The 21,128-nt window shown below is 40.9% G+C and overlaps 1 protein-coding gene across 3 annotated transcripts in view; it reads left to right on the top strand.

Annotated features, from left to right (window-relative positions):
- Positions 1 to 21,128, top strand: part of ano10a (anoctamin 10a) — a 79,349-nt gene that overhangs the window by 18,895 nt on the left and 39,326 nt on the right. For all 3 annotated transcript variants that reach the window (XM_037074774.1, XM_037074776.1, XM_037074775.1), the window contains exons 6-13: positions 827 to 946; positions 4,800 to 4,984; positions 5,202 to 5,586; positions 9,914 to 9,969; positions 10,088 to 10,162; positions 10,604 to 10,792; positions 10,936 to 11,127; positions 11,607 to 11,735. In XM_037074774.1, the coding sequence (XP_036930669.1) occupies positions 827 to 946; positions 4,800 to 4,984; positions 5,202 to 5,586; positions 9,914 to 9,969; positions 10,088 to 10,162; positions 10,604 to 10,792; positions 10,936 to 11,127; positions 11,607 to 11,735 (1,331 nt within the window). The remainder of the gene's footprint in view (positions 1 to 826; positions 947 to 4,799; positions 4,985 to 5,201; positions 5,587 to 9,913; positions 9,970 to 10,087; positions 10,163 to 10,603; positions 10,793 to 10,935; positions 11,128 to 11,606; positions 11,736 to 21,128) is intronic.

Here is a 21,128-nt window from a genome sequence, read left to right on the forward strand (position 1 = left end):
ACATTGTTTGTCTAAAATATCAAAAAAATGGAAAACGTACTAGAGCATGTGTGGTAGTGTTGCATTCACCACAGGCAGGGAGATGAAAAGGGGTCCTCAGGGATATAGCTGATTGTGCTATTTCCTGATTTAATGAGTCTTGTGAAAAAATCTGACGGAGTTGACAGAAGCTGAGGACACAACTTTGTTAGGCAAATTGTTATGGAAAATATTGTTTGACGTTCACTTCATGCATTGTTTTTATATTTGTACCCCTTCTTTTTTATTAGATATATTTTCAATTGTAAAGTTTTTTGGGATGGTAAATATTGTGACATCTTGCTGAGGACAAGTGCAATAACATGGACCTTCTAATCACAGACTGCACATTTAAACAAATTTCCCCCAGAAAGATAAAAAAGTATATTCTAAAAATCACACCTTACATGGAGAAAATGTAAGGTGTCTGCTGATGTTGCATGACTTTTGGGGTGAGATTTGGAGCATGTTAAGATGCTTAAAACACAGTGTAAAATTCTGACCCCATGCTGTTAGCTGTCACTGCTACCTCAAGTGTTTGCGTCTTCAGTACTGGCAAGTCAAGGGTAGCTTGAGCGATAAAGCTGCATGTTGAAATTGACCGAAGTTGTCCTTTAAGATGCAGCAAGGATGTTTTCATGTTACTCAAAAGTCCATAAAATATCGTTCAGATGATTCAAATTTTGATCAGACCCAACCTACCCACTGTATACACAAGACTTTTTTTAACCATGACATAGAGTAGAACTGTATGATATTATGTTGTGACGACACATGAAGTGATATGCTGTTCTTTTGTATATCTTAGTTCGCAGACTGCAGTCCAAGGGGATCCTGATCCAAATCTTTCCTCTCCATGGACAGGAGGAACTCAAGAGACTGTCTTTCTCATGGTACAAGAAGGTGAAGTTGTCCTTTCAGCCTCTTGGTAAGTGGAAAAAAGCTATCTCCCATAGTCTTTTCTGTGAGAAAAGCACATAATCAACATTATCCAGAAGGAATGATTTTCTTGGTGTACATATATAATCTATTTAGAGGTCTTTCATTAGCCGTTTTTATACTGGGCAGCAAGCCGCCAATTTGGCCGTCTTTTTGCAGCTCAGTCCGCGGTTTAAACAGAGGCCAGTAAATTGGGGGTCTGTTTTGGGCCGCCAAATTGCCACCTCGGCGGGTGCGCCTATTTCTGCCTCCCTTGCTATCTAGAAATCAGGTGTCAATGTGCCGACCACTGCGTGAGATGTCAATGACGTGCACTGTTGTGCGACCCACAGTCGGGGAGTTTTAAAACCAGGGAACAGCTGATCACAGCAGTCAGTCCATCACTTCATCCGCAGACGTCAAGATGAGCAACTGGACAGCTGCAGAGATGTTAGTGTCTCCTCGGTCTCGGTACCTGTCTTCGTTGTCCGCTTGTTGTTGTAGCGGCAAGCTATGAACGGTCACTACTTTCAAATTATAAGCCCCCCACTAGGGCTGGAGCCGAACCCGAATACGGTATTCGGAAAGGCACAAATAACGTGTTTTTATGAATACTAGTTTCAAACAAATACTACTAAATATTTGTATTCGGGAACAAGAAAAACATTATATCAAAAAGCTGCATTTCCTCATGAGACCGCAGTGCATGCCCGGATGAGTGAGTGAGTGACGTTCACGAGTCGGGGGGAGTAAAAGAGGTGACTGACGCAGGCTGCTCCACACAGCAACAGAGAAGGCTCGGCTGAGCGGAAAAAGACTTAACTGCATCACTATTTTTGTTGAATAGATTTTTGTACCTTAACTGACTTCCGGAGGCAGTTTATAACTTCCGGGAAGCGGAGTTTGATCAGGAGATTATTCCATTATGCTGCATTAGTATTGACGCTTGCAGTCGGGTGCTCTCATGTTCGCTCTGTTTACGTAGCTCTGTTAGCTCGGTAATTTAGACAATAGGCTGTTGACAGAGTAACATTAACGTTCGGTTAAATAGGTTAAAACAAGGCTTGTGTAGTTGTGTTGAATTGTATGCACTTATGGGAGTTATTTGGTACGTTTAAATTACTCTGTCTTTTGCAGACAGCAAGATGTAGGCTATAGGCTAGTTAACCTTAGCATAGCTTTCCGTCACTCATTAACTTAGCTGAAACTCCCAACATGGATTTGGGCAACCAAATAGAAAACAGTCAAACAGCCAAAAAAAACTTGCTCAAGTTCTGTGTGGGAACATTTTACAGTCAGTGCTACAGATAAAACCAAAGTGATAAAAGTAATAAAGTAATGTGTGCAAAAGTCAAATCAGCAGAGGCAGAGATATCAAACATCTGCTATGCATAATCACATGCACTTAAATCATCCTCTCCTGCTACTGTCTGCCACCCCCCCCACAAGCACCAATCCCCCCACTAGCACCAATTCATCATCACAGCCATGTTCTGCCAAACCCTCTACAAGCACCAAATCATCATCACAGCCATGTTCTGCCCCTGCAAGTCAGTTTCAATCACCTATATTAGCTGCATTTAATGCAAAACAGGCTTATCCACCCAACCACCCCACTGCAAAGCAAATAACAAACAGTGGGAGAAATGATTTGCCTTGACCTGAAGCCCTACTTAGTAGTGCAAGCTTCTCAATGGGGTTGCACCTCGATACCAACTACCATCTCGTTGGCATTTCTGTCGCACGGTTATACCACAACTTTACCAAAATGCGAAAACAAAAGTGAAAGAAGCTCTCACATAAATTGAAGGGAAATATGTGCACTGCATGTCTGACATCTGGACGAGCAAATTTTCCACAAATACATATTTTTCTCTCACTGGCCACTGGATAGAATGCAAACAGAGTCCACAAGGAATAGATGAACATAAACGTGTGACAGCACTTCCTAAGATGGAGGTTCTTAATGAAGATCACACAGCAGCCAACATTCTACATCACCTCCAGGCCGTTGTGAAACAATGGCAAGATGATGTTGGAGCAAAATTTTCTGTTGAGTATTTTGTCACAGATAATGCCACTAACATGGTTAAGGCAATGGCTGACGGTCAAACAAAGCTGTGAACAAACTTCACAATATCCAGGAAGAGCTTCCCTTCCCAAGAACACTTGGGTGCATGATGTGTTAACCAGGTGGAATTCCTCCTTCCACATGCTCCAGCGGCTGTTGGAGCAGAGACGACCACTGACTACCATGAGTGCAGAGATGGATCTGGGAGGTGTAATGTCACACCATCAATGGGAACTAGTGCAGGCCACTATGAAAATACTACAGCCATTTGAGGAGGCAACACGCACTGTGTGTGAGGATGTGGCTTCTCTGTCTTCTGTTATTCCTTGTGTGCAGGCTCTCAAGACTGCATTAACAAACTTAAAGATGGATGCGGATACAGGCTCTTCCAGAGGCACTTAAAATGGTGACCACATTGCAGTCTCAGTTGGCTCAGCGCTTCCAGGCTGTCTTTGATGACTCCTCGGGTCATTACTTTAAAGCCAGCCTACTGGATCCCCGATTTCAGAGCTTGCCCATGTCAGAGTTTGACAGGCTCAAGGCAGATGTGGCTGCAGAGGTAGATGCAGAACTCCAAGCGGATGATGTTTCTGGGGTACCTGAAGCTGCCAGTTCATCCTCAGTTGAGAGTGAGACCAGTGGGCAAAAAAGCCTCTTTTGGGGGGCAATGCACAATCTTGCAAAATCAAAAGCCAAATCTGCCTCATCTGGTGCTATGACCTCCCTCAAGATAGTTGAGAGCTACTTAGCTGAGGACGGCACTGAATCACTGATCACTGTTTTGATGAAGACATTTTGTACGGGGCTCTGTAATTTTGTGAGAAAGAGAAAGAAAAAGAAGAATATAAAAAGATTTAAGATACATAATGACAGTTGACAATAGCAGGGCTGTATCTTTTAGTTTATAACAGCATTATATAGAATACAACTTTTGTTCTCCCAGATCTCCCAGTCAGGGGTTGATAAAGTTTAGTTCTTGGAATTCTGTGCATTAGAAAGAACAGTTCTTAGTATTATTTGTTTTTATTCTGTCTGTTCAGCGTCCTCCAACAAGGACGGGTGGTGGTGGGGTTCATAATGTTCACAATGGTATTTTATTAGTTGTTGGTTTAACCATAACCCATGCTGGATTTATGGGAAAACATCAACCAATATTGCATATCCATAATTGTTATAATGGATAATTAAACAATACTTGCACTATAACATAAATTAGAAGTGTAACGCAAAATACCTGGATTTTTATGCCTATTTTGAATTTTACTCGAATACAAATACAAATACAAATACTTTTCCCCCCTCAACAAATACAAATACAGATACAAATACCGGCTGCTTTGCACACCCCTACCCCCCCACTAAGAACCCAGTTTTAAACTCCAATGGGGTGCAATGTAAAGCTCTTATTTTGAAGACAAGTTCTTTGTCACTGTTCACTGCCCAAATTCATGCTTCACACACGTCACATGTTTGCACCTACCCCAGTGGCGTTTTTTGGAAAAGGAGGAATATTATGCCTCAGTATTAGAAAGACGGGGGCACATTGCCGCCTTTACCTTGGAGCAAATGTGCTGCTTTTTATATCTAAAGAGGGCTAAAGTTAATCCTTCAATATGCTTCAGTACCTTTGCAGTGATCATCATAATTCTCCATTTAACTTCCAGCTGCAACGTTCTTTAACTTTGTAGATGCTGTATTTCTCTTCATTTTATAATCATTCTCTAATGTTTTCATTTTCTCAGTCTAAGTAATGTTTCTAGCCATAACTGTCTTCTCCATTCTTTATCCCCAGATGACATCAGACACTACTATGGTGAGGGTCAGGCCCTCTACTTTGGCTTCTTGGAGTACTTTACGTTTGCCCTGCTGCCTATGGCTCTCATCGGAGTTCCCTACTACCTGTTTGACTGGGAGGACTACGACAAATATGTCATCTTTGCTGTGTTTAACTTGGTCTGGTGCACTGTTATCCTGGAGGTATGCACAGTGATTGTGCCTACATATAACCCTGAGTCAGCTGAGGAGGAATTAGTCTGAAGTACTTAGAATATGAGACCATTAAACAATTTCTAAAAAAACGAATGAAGGTCTAATGCAACCAGATACATTACTTTAGGCATAATTTATTGTAGCTTGAATGAATAACAGTCTAGTGAAACCTGGTAATCTATTTGCTAACTGTTTCCTCCTCCAGTTATGGAAGCGTTTCAGCTCCTCGCTAGCCTACCGCTGGGGCACACTGAGCAGGAAGAAGGCCTTTGAAGAACCTCGTCCTGGTTTTCACGGCACCCTCGGGTTTAACCCTGTGACTGGCCGCCAGGAGCCTCTCTATCCCAATCACAAGAGGCAGCTGCGTGTCTACCTTGTGTCCTTGCCCTTCGTCCTGCTCTGCCTTTACCTGTCCCTCTACATCATGATGATCTACTTTCAGATGGAGGGATGGGTTCTGTCATTCCATGATGAGGAGCCCACCTTCTGGACAGGAGTACTGTTGTTCATTCCCAGTATTATCTACGCTGTGGTCATAGAGATAATGAACCTCATTTACAGATATGCTGCTGAGTTCCTCACCGAGTGGGGTAAGTAGGTGTTGTTTAGTGCACAGTACCCACAGTGCACAGTGCATGCACATCTGAAACAAGTAGTCTCATTGTTTTGATAATTGTTACAACTGGCTCAGAGGCCGCAACAAAACATGGATAGTTGACGCGTGATGAAACAAGGCAGTTAATGTTTATCGGCTATAACACAAATTGAATGCACAATGGAGTGTGGAGGTGTATGTCAGTGGTGTGGGAGCGTGCTTGTATGCAATGTCAAAATGTGAGGTGCATGTTGTCCGATGCAGAACAAAACAAAACAGCAGCAGGGTGAGGAAGAGAGAGTGAGGACCTGAACCAGCAGACTTAAATCAGCTGCAGAGCCAGGCACAGGTGCAACCTGCAGCACACATGGGGAAAGGCTTACTCTACCAATACATTTGAGTTTTTTCTATTTCAAATTGCAGCTTTCTTGCATATTTATCCCCTTAGATTTCACCCCTTGTAATTCTGGGTGGGGACATAAACTCCTTTTTTGAACCAGAGTTGAGCCCCCTCAAGTCCACACGCTCATCCAAAATGGCCATGACTCCTAGGGAGCTCTGTATTGGTCTGAATTTATTTGACACTTGGAGGATATTGAACTCAAAAGTGAAGGACTTTTACCGCCCAAATAACAGAAGATTTTACAGATTTCCCTTCAAGGCAAGCTTTGGACATGATTTGAGCATAGTGGTATAAAATCAATGGCATTCTCTGATCACTCACTTATAAGACTGGAACTCACACCTCCTTATCATGACCCCCTCTGTTTGTCCCTGGGAGGTAAACCCTTCCCTGCTTAGTAGTCCCATCTTTTTAACTCTCTTTGTGGAACATTTGATGCCCTTTTTTTGATTGATACGCTGATGTTTTTTCAGCATCAACACTATGGTAGGCTGCAAAGGATGAGAAGAATGACTATGTCTTACATCTTGGCTAAATAAGAAGAAGTGCTCAGAGGACACTTAGAGCTCTAATGCCAGCTCTCCAACATGGAGAAGGAGTTTAAACACTCCCTTTTGAAATTGGTATTGCTGAAGCTTAATGCAACTTTTTCTGCCCTTTAATTTTTAATAATCTTCTCACCCAAAAAACAGTGACTATTTGAATCTGCTAACAAACTAGGGAGACTTCTGGGGGACCAAGTGTGGAGAGGAGGCATGGTCCGATGCAGTGGAGTCAGTTGGAAAAAATCTTTTTGTGCAGTAGGCTGCACACACCTCAATCCCTTCATAGTGTCTATACTGGACTCTCCCCTCTATGTCAAGTGCAAGAAAAGTGTCTTCTATGAGCAAAGAGAGACATTTGATTTCAATGGATTAAGCCCAGACCTCCAGCTGTTAGCCAGTGGTAGGGAGAAATCTTCTAAGTTGAGCTCAGTTTTGAAGAGGGATAAGAGGGTTTTTGATAAGTTGTGGGTGCGCTTTCTTAACCAGTTTCTCAGACTGCACAGCAGACCTTGTACGCAGGGGGCATTACAGTGTGGACTGGCAACCCTCCGGTGCCCCTGTGAATGCCTAATACTCCCTCCAGGATATCCTTATGCTCTGCCTTACTGCTGTTTTCCCTGATCCATGTGACATATCTAAGCGCTATGAAATGTCCACATCATGTCCCATGTAGTGTTGTAACATGTACAGTGCTGCTTGAAAGTATGTGAACCCCTTGAGCAGTTTAGATGTTTGTTGTTTTACTGTGATTTTCTTATTTTATCATCACCAGTTTTTATGAATGAAATGTCAGATATATGTTCATCAATTGCATGTATTGGGACTTATTTAAGTAGCCCAAAAACTACATGAAACATGGAATTAGTGTATGTGCAAGTAAACCTCCAGCTGCCTTGGTTAAGTCAAGCAGGTAACAGACTCAGGTGAAACACATTTGGGTGCTTAATTAATCATTTAAGCAGGCCAATGAAATGAGACATCCTTGGGAAAGGGTTTGGCCTGCACCAATTAAAAGAGAGAGGAAACCAACCAAACCACTGTGGTCCCATACAAATCAACAATGCCGAGAGCAAAGGAGATATCCGAGGACATGAAGAAGAGGGTGGTGACAGCCCATCAGTCTGGGGAGGGCTATAAGACCATCTCTAAAAGATTCCAGCTCCATCCATCCACTGTAAGACGAATAATTTACAAATGGAGGGCTTCAACATGACAGTAACTCTGCCTTGAAGTGGACGCCCATCAAAACTACCACCAAGAAGCACCAGAAAAATAATAAATCAGGTAAAGGCCAACCCACACATCACCTCTAGAGAGTTGCAGACCTCTCTAGTGGCATGTGGGACATTCTCTGGACAGACGAGTCCGAATAGAATTATTTGGTCACAATCAAAACCACCATGTTTGGAGAAAAGAACTTCCTCCCAACAGTGAAGCATGGTGATGGAAATGTGAAGGTGTGGGGCTGCTTTTCTGTTTCTGGACATGGAGGAACCATGAAATTCTCTGGCATATCAACAAATTCTTGACCAGAATCTCCTCCCATCAGTCAGGGAGTTGAAGCTGGGACAAAAATGGATTATGCAACAAGACAATGACCCAAAGCATTACAGCAAAACTACAAAGGAATGGCTTCAGAGAAAGAGGATTCGTACTCTGCATTGGCCCAGTCAAAGTCTGGAACCCGGAGGGTTCACAAACTTTTAAGCAGCACTGTATGTTCTGCGTGTGATGTTGGTGTTCGGCTTTTTTTTTTTTTTCTTTTCTTTTTTAAATTCTGCATGGTCTGTGATTTTCTGTCTTGTGTTTTGTCATTTTTGTCTTCTCAAAAATTCAACAAAATATTGCACAGTATTGATAGATTAATGATAAAAACAATTTCACTGGTAAAACAAAGTTTAGTTAGAGTTAGGCAAATATATTTGATTTGTAGATAATATGTTCCAAAGTAACTTATATTGAGACATTTTGGCACAATTACAAAAAAATGTTTCTTTCTGTCCTTAAAGGGGTGGTCAGGCACTACCTTCTGTGTGGTGACTTGATGTTCAAATTAAGTTTGGCAGAAAGGAAAAAAGTTACTTTATTAAATCACTCACAACAAGGTCTGTCAATTTGCTTGAGTATGTTAAAGTATTTATTTTAGATTTTTGGGTTGAACTGTCCCTTTTGGAAAAATCTAACCTAATTCAAAATGAAACTCTTGCCAAAAAGCAACCTAGGCTTTATTTGTGAATGTATATGAGTCAAACCTTCATGTAAAAGCATAATTACGATGAAAGAGGCACTTTTAAGATTTAGCGTAGTTTCGTTTTCGGGCAAGCTAATTTTCAATGAAAATGCTATTTTTAAAACACTAAGAAGGCTCGACACAACATGAAAATGTGTTCATAGAATCACCAGGGACTCTACACACAACTCACATTAGCAGCTGTATCTTTGGTGCGCCGCTGTCATGGCAGACAAAAAGTGTCGATGCGACCTAAGAGGAAGGAGAGTAATGGTGGACCGCTCTTCAAGCCTTCCTGTTAGGTCGCACTCGGGGATCGACACTTTTTGTCTGCCATGACGAAGATACACCCGCGAATGTGAGTTGTTAAAAAAACTCTCTTTTTACTAAACTGTGTGCAAACAATCTCCTCAATGCGCGTGTTCATGTGTAGAGTCCCTGGTGACACTATGAGCAAAGTTTCATGTTGTGTCGAGCCTTCTTACTGTTTTAAAAATAGAGATTTTGATGCTAGTGTAAGAGTGCCCCTCCACTCCATTGAAAATTAGATTGCCCGGAAACGAAACTACGATAAATCTTAAAAGTGCCTCTTTAATTGTAATTATGCTTTTACATGAAGGTTTGACTCATATACGTTCACAAATAAAGCCTAGGTTGCTTTTTGGTGAGAGTTTCACTTTAAGTTGATGTTACTGAAGTCCAACTCTGCAAAAGTATTTATCAAGTAACAATTTGAAAGACTTCTACTCTTCATAGTTGCACACCCCTAGTTAAATGCAAGTCTGTGTGGTTTTCTTTTGTTTTTTATCTCATCTAAGTACTGTGTGAGCATGTACACACTCTCCAAAGTCAAGACCTCTATCCTCATAATGCCATTCACAGTCTTTTTCAGTATGAGAGATGCATATTTTAAGGTTTATCATCGTAGTGAAATTCTGAGGGTATCTCAGTTGGGCTAGGAGTCTGAAAATGTGTTTATAGAAAGTCTGCTACAAAATGATGCAGATTGGGCTGTGATAGGCTGAATGCTTATATGTATTTCTGTTGGTGGGGTGAGGAGACGTGATGTAATATAAGAGAGCTAAGGATCTCTGCAGTTAATTTCTGACATGCTCTAAATGTGTTTTCCTCTTGGCCTGTTTAGAAAATCACAGGCTAGAGTCTTCATATCAGAACCACTTGGTCCTCAAAGTATTAGTAGTGAGTATGAATCACGCTTTTTTCTTTTCCAACATTGCCAATTTCATCCTTCAGGGATCAGACAGCAGCTTTTCTGTCGTTTGACTTACAATCGCTGTCTTGACTGTTTCCCTCGTAGTTCAACTTCTTCAACTGTTTTGCCTCGCTGTTCTACATTGCCTTTGTCATGCAGGACATGGTGCTGCTCAGACAGGTAGGCCCATCTTCCCTCCATCCTTCCTGTACTCTTTTTAGTTTCTTTTTTCTTTCTCATTTCCTTCATCCCTCCATTTTTCATTTATTTTCGTATTTTGTTTGTTTTCTATTTTCATCTAAGTTTACTTGTGTGTTTTTTTTTAATTTCACACTGAGACACGTGTCATCACTTCTTTCTCTCTTCCCTCCAACCCTTTTTTTTATTTCTTTGTTTTTATTTTCTATACCATTCTGCTTTCTCACCTTCCATTTGTCCTTCCTTCCACCACTGTTTCCTTCTGTAATTCCTATCATCACTGTTTTTGTGTTACTTTTGTACTTATTTTCCCTTCATCCCACTTCTTCCATTATGTATTTGTTTCCTTCCGTCTTGCCATCCTTCCTCCTCTTACCCCACCTTGTTTGTTTTTCCATCGTCTGCTCTCTTTTCTATATCCAGAGTCTGGCCACCTTGTTGATCACCAGTCAGATCCTGAATCAGTTCATGGAGGCCTTTCTGCCCTACTGGCTCCAGAGAAGACGCAACAAGAAAATGATTCGCAAAGTCCAGAAGAGAAGAACTGTGAAAGACAAAAAGCTTCCTCTGGCCGAGCAGGTCCGGTTGGAGGCCGACATGAGTACATATCTGGTTGGTGCACATGGTCTTGACTCAGATTTGGATAAGAACTTTGTTGTTATGATTTTCATTTTCACAAATTTAGTGAATAGACAAAAAGAAAAAAGTATGTTTCCATCTGTGTGGTTGTGTCCATGTTTCATCCTCACTCTCAGGGTACATTTGATGACTACCTGGAGCTGTTCCTGCTGTTTGGTTACGTCAGCCTGTTCTCCTGCACCTACCCTCTGGCTGCTGTCCTGGTGGTGCTGAACAATGTCACAGAGGTTTACTCTGATGCCTTCAAGATGTGTTGTGTGTTCAAGCGACCCTTCTCCGACCCAGCAGCCAACATAGGAGTCTGGCAGGTGAGACAGGCAAAGACTATGTCAGTTTGCTTTAGCAACACTTGTGGATTTGTTTGAAATGTACTGTACAGACCAAAGCAAATATTATTATTATTATTATTATTATTATTATTATTATTATTATTATTATTATTATTATTATTATTATTAAAATATTATTGAGTTGCTATAATATCATGCTGACAATAGCCTTGGCTAATAGCACACGACCAATAACTCACACACACACACACACATCCTCACAACGTTTCCCGTATTCCACTTCTGTTTAAAATGTTTTCTGACCAAACTATCTGCAAGAATATTATGTTGCTCCAGGGACAAAATATTGTCTTATCTTATATTCTAACTTGTTCTTCCAATCTCGACAATACCAGGTGATTAAAACGACAATAGTAGCTCTGCACTGCGCCCAGTGGGCACAAGAGACCTCTGACTGTTGACACTTACTGTTGCTCTATTGCTGTCCCTGTGTCCAGCTTGCCTTTGAAGCCATGAGTGTGATCGCCATTGTCACTAACTGTGCGCTGATTGGCATGTCTCCACAAGTCAAGGCTTACTTCCCCGAATCAGAGACACAGCTTATCCTGTGGACAGTGGCCATTGAGGTAATTCTTAAACACATGCATACACAAAGACACTCCTATGCAATCCCATACAGTCTTTACCTGTATATTAACAGCAGTGTGGTTGGTCACACAGCAGCTGTGCTGTCGTTTGGATATATCTGTGGTGTCTACTGTAATTACTTTGGCGGGAATTACAATGAATCAAGGCTTAGCTTGTCATATGTCAGAACAGCAGAAGAACAAACAGCTTAAAATCAGCAGGGAGAAGTCAGAGGATGTCCAGAGCCAATCTGCATGATCCAGGCAAAGGTTTTTAATTAGATCAGTACTGTATAGAAATTACTAATCTTTCCCATGGTATGGGACACTACAAGGTGAGCTGTGTTTCTGGCTATTTTTTCATTTTTTTTGTTTTGCATTTGACTTTACTTATTTAAATGTTGCCTCACTCTAGATTTTGTGTTATGTGTTTCTCTATAATGTAGGAAAATGTGAATATTAAATTAGGACATGTTATTTACAAGATTAAATCATTAATTAGAGTAGTTAAGAAACTAGACAGTGGGGACCTTTTTCACAGCAGACATTTTGAATTACTCATAACAAAGGAGGCAAAGGTCAAACTCATGTTGTTAGTAATGGCTCAGTTCCCTTTGTGTATCAGTAAACTATGACAGGGTACAAACATACATGACACCAGGACCCTGAAAGATGCACACCGAAATGTCAATTGTGAAAACTTCCATCCTTCAAGGCTTGGTGCAACAGTGTTCTTCTAAGGCTTAAATGCCTTGTTTCCATATAGCTCTGTGTAAGTATGCAAAACAGCCCAAAGTCCATTAATTCCATTCATTCCTATTAGAACATCTGTGATCTCTTACGCTTTTGCAAAATTTCTCTTACTGTCTTTTTTTGGTCCAGTATATGTGGCCCTCTGCAGCAGAGTGCAGAGTTGTTAATATGTTTGCAATGAATATTGACACGTTCACATAAAAAGTTTCAAGGAAATTGAAATACTCCTTCTTGGGAAAGTCTACAGTCAAAACAAAGTGAGAGAAAGTGACAGATTCTTAACTTAAAAAACTTAAAGAAATCATAATTAGTAAAGTATATTGAGTATAGCTTCATCCCAACAGCCAGTTAACATCCAAAAGTCCTACAGTAAACACACTAATGTTTTGCCTTCTAGTGCTTAGTTGCAGATCAACTTATTCAACTGATAACTAATTTCACTTAACAACTTATTTAACTTAACTTCTAATTCTAATAACTTCTTTAAAGGAGAACTTCAGTCGATTTAATCATGCAACTTCATTGCTCAAGCTACCCTTGACTTGCCAGTACCGAAGACACAAACACATTTGGTCCAACCCTTACAGGGCTCCGTGAACGGAGAGTTAGCATTGACAGCTAATAGCATGGGGTCAGAACTTACACTGTGTTTTAAGCTTCTTAACATGCTCCACATCTCACCCCAAAAGTCAAGAAACATCAGCAGACAGCTTACAACACAGCACTGTAGCGTGTATGACTCAAAATGAATAAAAAAGTAGTTAAAACAGTGTGTTTGTGCAAGGAGCTACATACCGGTTTGTTGAAATCCGTGTCTTCCGGTAGCTAGACCAAACTAGTCAAATGTTATTATTAATTATTACTGTCATAGTTACTTAATACTAAGGGTGCAACTAACAGAATACACAATTATATACACTCACAATTAAGATCATATCACTTTTGTTAGAAACGGGTTGGATACTTTTTTAGATCAAAACAAAAAGGATTATTGTTAAATTAATTATGAATACTCTATTTTGTCTCTTATCTCTATCTAAACACTTGCTATATTCACCATTTTATATTATTCTTTATGTATACCATGGTCTGAAGGAATAGTCGATTCTGATTGGCTTCAGGGTGTCCATTAACCCCTGATATATGGACATCTACTAAGTAGTTTGCAATGTTATTGACTTTGAATCTTGCTAGCATAGCGTTAGCTTTCTGGCTCATCGCTCAGCAGACTAGAATATCTCCTGTTGCCAAGTCGTATCTATGGTCCTTCCTATTTACTGGAGGAGTGAACACCGCTTCCATTGCATAAGAACCTTAAGGGAGGGAATTGATTGTTCCAGGTTTTAGTCAAACCCTCAGGTGTTACCAGGGAAACTTAGTTATGGCTTGTGAAAAACTTTGTATTTTGATTGTAAAACGCATGGAAGTATAAATTAATGGTCTTAATTTATTTTCTTTGGCAAATGACCATGGTATAAGCGGGATAATGCCCTTCGAGGTGTCCTTTAACTCTGCTGTGTGTCGAATGATTCTTAGGCCTCCGCATAGTCCGTTAACTCCTGTTTATGGACACTTCGTCGGGCATTATCCCTTACATATAGTCTATTCTACAAATAATCCACAAGTGTTACATATTTCTGATATTACTGGCTGGATATATATTGGCTGTCTTGTCTGTCTCTCTGTGTGCCTGCTCATCTATTGTCAGTGGACTTGGTTAATCCCATCATCGGTAATTTTACCATGGTTTACTGTGACACCGGTAACCATTACATCCCTATGCATACGTACATTTTGGTGGCAAGGAGAACTGGCAGAGCTGATGGTGAGGTGGTGAATAGAAGCCTGATTGTAGAAATTACAAATTGTACTACCTATAATGATGCAACTTACCTTTGATTTCACTTGATATCAAATATTAATTATAGATCCACATTATCATAAACATTCAAACTAGCAGTTGTTTGTAGTTGTGTAGTGAAGCATAGCAATTTCATAAACACCTTTCAGTTGTAAAAGATGTATTCAAATCCATACTCAATATTTGATTAGCGCTTTCTCACCATCACATTTCCCCCAGAGTGCAGCAGAGAGGGCCGGACTGTTTATTAACTAATTGCTGAAATTATCATTGTTGGTTGTTAATCCAAGATTGCACCAGGCAGCATTCAAGAATGAACTGCATGTCTATCACCAAGTATGATTTTAGTTTTCAAATAGCTCTTGTGTGTAAAATCACTGACGTGGGTCGCACAATGGTTACACTCCATATCCTCATTGTGAGTTCAAATCGTATATGAGGCCAAGTTCATTGTATCATAATTGTCCTCATAATACGTGGCATGTCAGATCTTTTAAGATGTGTTTCTTGTAGAAACATCACGTTCCCTTTAAGGTGCTGTAACTGTGTCAAGACTTTACCAATTTTAATTGCATTGTTCGTGCCCTTCGTATTCCAGGAAATTAGACACACTCCACTACCTGTCTTCACGGCATTAGTCATCTGTAGGAACAATAAATAGATAAATAGATTGGCATTGCATGGTCCCATGGATTCTGTACTGTCATGGAGGGGATGAGAGAGTGGGGGAGGAGGGTAAAATAAATAAATAAATAAATTAATTAACTAAAATAAAAAAGACAAAACAATGACAACATTCGTGACCACTCCGAGCGCTACACCCAAAACAAGGAACATCATCTGAGCTCTCCGGCTCACAGCCAACAGCTGAGTTAAGCTTCCGGGGTCTCTTCCTTTATGGTAACAATGATTGACCCTACAAGTCACAGAGAAAAACTTAAGTAAACAGAAAAAGAAAGTACTGTGTTCTAGACCAGGTGTGCAAATAATTTAAAAAGGTGAGCAGAGGCAAATAGCTTACTGAGTAAGATTTGCATATCTTTAGCTCTATAAAATGTCTAAAAACAGCAGAACATCCTGCAAGTATAACAATAACATCAATTATGAGGTAGAACTAGTTAAACGATGTAAACACGCGTGGAGAGTGTAATAATGAAAGTTATTATGAGCCAACACAGGGCACCAGACATCTTAAAGGAGACAGGCCATGAAAGTATTCCTATCATCATCAATTAAGATAAACAAAACGCCTGCATGTATGACGTCTATCATGAGTTAGAACGATCAGGTTGTGCTGATGCACTGATAATACATCAGTTTATGAAAAGTGTCAGACTTTAATGAAACCCTTCGACTAAACGAGTAACAGAAGGCAAGAATACTTCAGATAAGCCTGCGGCAGTGAGAGAATGAGAAAAAGAGATTTTTTTTCTTCTCCTTTTTAAAAAGCGATAAAGAAAATATACAGTTGCAACCAACTGCAAACTGCATGTGCACAAGCTTCCTGTAGTGAGAACGAGAGTGGATTAATTCTCATATTAGTGTAACTGGGAATAAAGAGAGATGAAAGAGAAGGAATTAAAAATATTAGCAAACACCTGATGCCGAGACAGCGTGCTAGTAATGTTAAAATGTCCAGCCAGTGATTTCTGTTCAAGAGTCTGCACAGTCAATATACCAGCTCTCATACTAGTCAGTAATGACTGCGACTACAAAGGACACAGTCTGCAAATTAACCCCGGGCCCGTCCAGGACTGGTAAAGACACAGTTATACAGTTAGCATTACATTAACTCACAGTTATCCAGTTAGCATGACAATGGCTCATCCACGGTGGGATTAATAGTCGCCCATGCCCGTCAGGTCTCTTCCATGCAGATGGATGATATGAAGCCTTTAGCCTCTAGGACCGAGGAGAGTCTCTTCCCACCTCCATCCTTCATCACGATGACAAGCCTGGTAGGGAATAGCAATGCAGGTTTGAAGCCCAAGTTGTAAAGCTCCGACATCACCTCCTGGTATTTCTGGCATTGTTCTACCACCTCGGGAGCGTAGTCCTCACAAATGGAGATGGGGGAGCCTTGGTACTGTAGCTTGCCCCTCCTGGCTCGGGCCTCATGTATGATCCTCTCCTTCACCTGGTACCTGTGCAGCCTGATAATGATGGGCTGTGCTCTCTGCCCCTGCTTTGGTTTTTCAGATAGCGTACAATGAGCTCTGTCACATTCTGGCGGTGATTCCAGGAAGCCTTTACCCAAAACTTCCATCAGAATCGGAATCAGAAATTCTTTAATGTCTCACAGACGGGGAAATTTGTTTGTCACAGCCGCGTCAGAATGTTACAAGAACAAGAGCAATAGCAAATAGACAATATAAAATATACAATATAATTAAAAAGGAAAGAAAATAGAATTAAACTGACGTATATACATATTTACATGATATAGTGCAAAGAAGGTTGTGGACCTTAGCACCCTGGTCTTTCACATTCTTTCTGGTTGCATACGTTGACATATTTCGGTGGCGTTTCAGTCAGAGGAGACTAAATCACTTGAATATTGCTGCTTTGTTGTGACTTTCGGGGTCTTGAAATGTGAAATTGTCACAGCATCAACAACAACAAGATCACTTTCAACAGAGAAACACTTTTAGACATCAAGAAGGCAAACACTCGCCACAGATAGGATTTTCTTAGTCCGGACCCCCTTTCGCCCAGTCTCAAGTGCCTAATTTGTCCTGAGACCCCAAATCCACAGGGACTTCTCCCGGGGCACCATAGAGAAACCTGCTGACATGCAGCTCCATCACCTTGTATGGCAGCTCAGGCCTCAGCAAGGACATGGACTGAACAGCCCAGCACATCTCAGGGTGTAAGCTGCCCAGCCTGCTGAAACTTTTTGACCAGTGGTGCCTCAGGAAGTCCCTGAGGGTCATTAAGGACCCCACTCATCCTCACAACAACCTCTGTGCTGCCCTCAAGGAAGAGATACACTACCCTGAGACACGCAACACACACACCAATTGTTATTATGATGATGGTTGTTGTAGTTGTAAATTTACATGTTTATATACTATTTACCATTTCTTTAGTGGAGTCTCAAAGCAAATGTTTTCCTCCCAAATGTACTTGTCTAACCAGAGTGACAATAAATGTCTTGAATCTTTTCACCAACAACACTAACTATTCCACTTATCAAAATGATTGTGACAGTGTTGCCCCACCCTGAAATTTCATTGGAAAATGGAGGTTTGACACATGAACACAATTTATTTATTCTGTTGTATAACCGTGAACTTGGCCTGTATTATAATTAAGACACCCAATGAGGATATGAAATATAAAGATTGTGTGAGAGCTTTAAATGGCTTTATTTCCAGGCTTTGATAATTCATACTATACGTATGTGGAGGAGATTAAGAGAAGGCAGTGTGTGTGCCAGCCACTGCACTGTCTCCAGTGTGCTCTGTGTGCCTCACAGTCTTTTTCACTGCAGCAATTTTACACACAACCAGTATATGAAAACTAAGATCATACATGGTAAGGGGTGCCCCAGTAGTTCAGTTGGTAGAGTGTGCACCCCATGTACAGAGGCTCTGTCCTTACTGCAGTGGCTCAGTCTAACTTGCGGTGTGTCATCCCCCCTCTGTCTCATCCTGTTTCCTGTCATCTTTCAAGCTGTCCTGTGAGTAAAGCCATGAAAGACCAAAACACATACATAGTGATAAAGGTACAATATTCATTTTTTTAATTTGATGTAATCTTTGATTTCTACAACGACAATGATAATTTATGCTTGGAAAGTGGGGTACACATTTTTTAGCCCTTTTGTTGGCATGCAAGGTTTAATAAGGCCTAAGCTCTCAGCCATAAAACCAGTGACAGTTCAGGGAAACAGCATTGGTCATCTTGTTACAATGTGCTGTTCTGCACAGGAATGGCCCAAGGAATGTGACAAAGAGCTAAAGACTTGGCCTACCCTCTGAATTTCCTGCAGTGGCTATAAAAAGTATTCACTCCTTTTTATTGCTTTAGAAATGGAAACACATTATTTGGCTTTTTTGACAAAACAATTACAAAAATACCTCCTTTCAAAGTGAAAACAGATTTCTGCAAAGTAATGTCAGTAAATCAAAAATACATAATTTAGAATAAATGATTGCGCAATTATTCACCCGATTTGAACTGACTGACCTAATTCAAAAGTGGTCCAGCCAGTTGGTGCCTTTAGTCTCACAGTTAGTGAAATTGAGATCACCTGAGTTCAGTGAATGTGTCTCAAGTGATTGTAGTATAAAGATGTCGGTGGAAGCACCAGCCACTGATTAATCACTGTTCCTGGCTAAAAGAGAAAGAAGGACACTCCAAGCTATTCTGAAAAAAGGTTATTGAAAATGATATGTCAGGTGATGGATACAAAAACATTTCCAAGTCACTGAACATCCCTCATTAAAAAATGGAAGTAATATGCACATGTGTAAATCTGCCTAGAGCAGACCATCCTCACAAACTGAGTGACCCTGCAAGAAGGAGACTAGTGAGGGGGGCCACCAAGACACCTATGACTACTCTGAACAAGTTAAAAGATTCAGCAGCTGAGATGGGAGAGGGTCTGCATACAGCAACTGTTGAATTGAATAGAATGTAGATAGAACATATTGTCTCCTAGGGGAAATTTGTCATGGACTCAAAGGCGTAGTGCATAGGCGTAGCACGCACTAACAGACAAAAAAACCACAAAAAATACACACAAAGATTAAAACAAATAAAAAAAACAAACAAACAAACAGAACGCCAAGTTATTGCACATTTCCCAGGCCTCGGCATACAGATCCATTTAAAATTTTTATGGGGTTGGTAATAAAAGAGTATTTAAAATGGTTCAGTTTGCATTGGGGGATTCCGTGCCTTCTGCCAGAAGGCAAGAGCTTGTATTCCATTTGAAGGATGTGGGACGGGTCCGACAATACCCTTCGCGCCTGCCTGAGTACAGACTGCTCATAGATGGACTGTGAGAGCTTGTCGGTCCTCCCCATCACCTTTATAGCAGTCTGTACCAGGTGCTGCAATTTAGATTTGGACTGTGTGGAGAGATTGCCGAACCACGCCGTCATCCCATACCTGATGATACTCTGCATCACTGCCTGATAAAATAAAAACATGATGTTCTGGCTGACACCAAACACACTCAGTCTGCGTAAAAAATACAGCTTTTGCTGTAAATGGAACATACATAATCTACATGATCACTCCAGCTGAAGAAGTTATCTAGGTGGATAGCCAGATACCTATAGGATGTGACCTGTTTGATCTCCTCCCTGTGTATGGATAGTAGAATATGATCCCCCACTGACCGAGGGTCAAATCATCTCCTCAGTTTTTTTTCTAATGTTAATGATGAGGTAGTTCTCATCACACCACTGAACAAATGTATTCATCTCCGTGAAGTACAATGATGGGTCTAAGTTCTGGTAAAGAAGGCTGAGAATGGCAGTGTCGTCAGAAAATTTAAAGAACAGGTTGCCTGGGAGACTATTGGTGCAGTCGTTTGTGTAAAGGGTGAGCCCTGAGGTGCACCTGTACTGATGCATCTGGATTCCGAAAGTGAGTGGTTAATCCTGACATTTTGGGTTCTATCTGTTAAAAAAGAATAAAACCACTTAATAATACAAGGAGTAACATTCATGCTCATGTTCTTCACCAGTCAAAGCCTTATGGGAGAGTGACAAAGAGAAAGCCACTGTTGAAGAAAGCTCATTAAATCTTTACTAGTGTTCACACAAAGGCATGTGGGAGACTCCAAGGTCAACTGGAAGGAGGTTCTTTGGTTTGATGAGACCAAAATGGAGCCTTTGGCCATCAGACTAGAAAACCACAAACACACCATCCCCGTAGTGAGTCTTGGTGGTGGCAGCATCATGTGGGAATGCTTCTTGGCAGCAGGCCCTGGAAGGATCAGAAAGCAAAACAACGACCTGAAATATCCAGCGAAAGCTACACAGAAGTAGTTTAGACAACAAGGTGAATGTTCTGGAGTGGCAGAGTCAAAGCCCATACCTCAATACAATAGAGAATGTTATTTTTACATTAAAATTATACTGACTATGACTCCATGTATAAAAGCAAAACAAGGGGGGAAATATCAAAGGGGTTGTGTATTTTTTTACAGGCACTGTAGATTTTAATCCACATTGGGTCCCACCAATAGAGAGATCACTTGCAACCCCCAGGACTATATGGATCTACCAGGAGTGCCCGGGTGGTTGTTTAGTGAATGATGGCTGCCAAGTGGTACCCACATGAATGCAAGGAATCCAGCATTTCCCTGCAGAATATTACACGGCTACAATGTAGTCAAAGTTGGTTTCATTTGCCAATTGGCTTTATGGTTGATGCATATCAATGTATATGCAGTCAGTATATCCTCAGCCACACAACAGGGGTAGACTGACTAATTAAATATTTTGCTCACTAGATGGAGCCAGAGTCCAAACTACATGTGGGTGGGTGAGATAGTCTGAGGGAGGAGAGAGATTTTCATGTGCATATGTTTTTGCTCTGTGTGGTTTCCTGTCAGCCTGGCATTGTTTGGGCTTTTGTGTGTGTGCGTACGTGTGTGTGTGTGTGTGTGTGTGTGTGTGTATTTAGTCCAGCGTTCACACTCCAAACATATTAACATGAAAGTCAGCCCACTCCTCTTTTCTCTGTGTTCCATTCAGGCAGCTAAAATACTGACAAACACACACATATGCAGGGGGATGCCGGTCAAACCCACTGTAAAG

This window comes from Acanthopagrus latus, chromosome 17 (assembly GCF_904848185.1).
Source record: "Acanthopagrus latus isolate v.2019 chromosome 17, fAcaLat1.1, whole genome shotgun sequence".
Classification (NCBI taxonomy): domain Eukaryota; kingdom Metazoa; phylum Chordata; class Actinopteri; order Spariformes; family Sparidae; genus Acanthopagrus; species Acanthopagrus latus.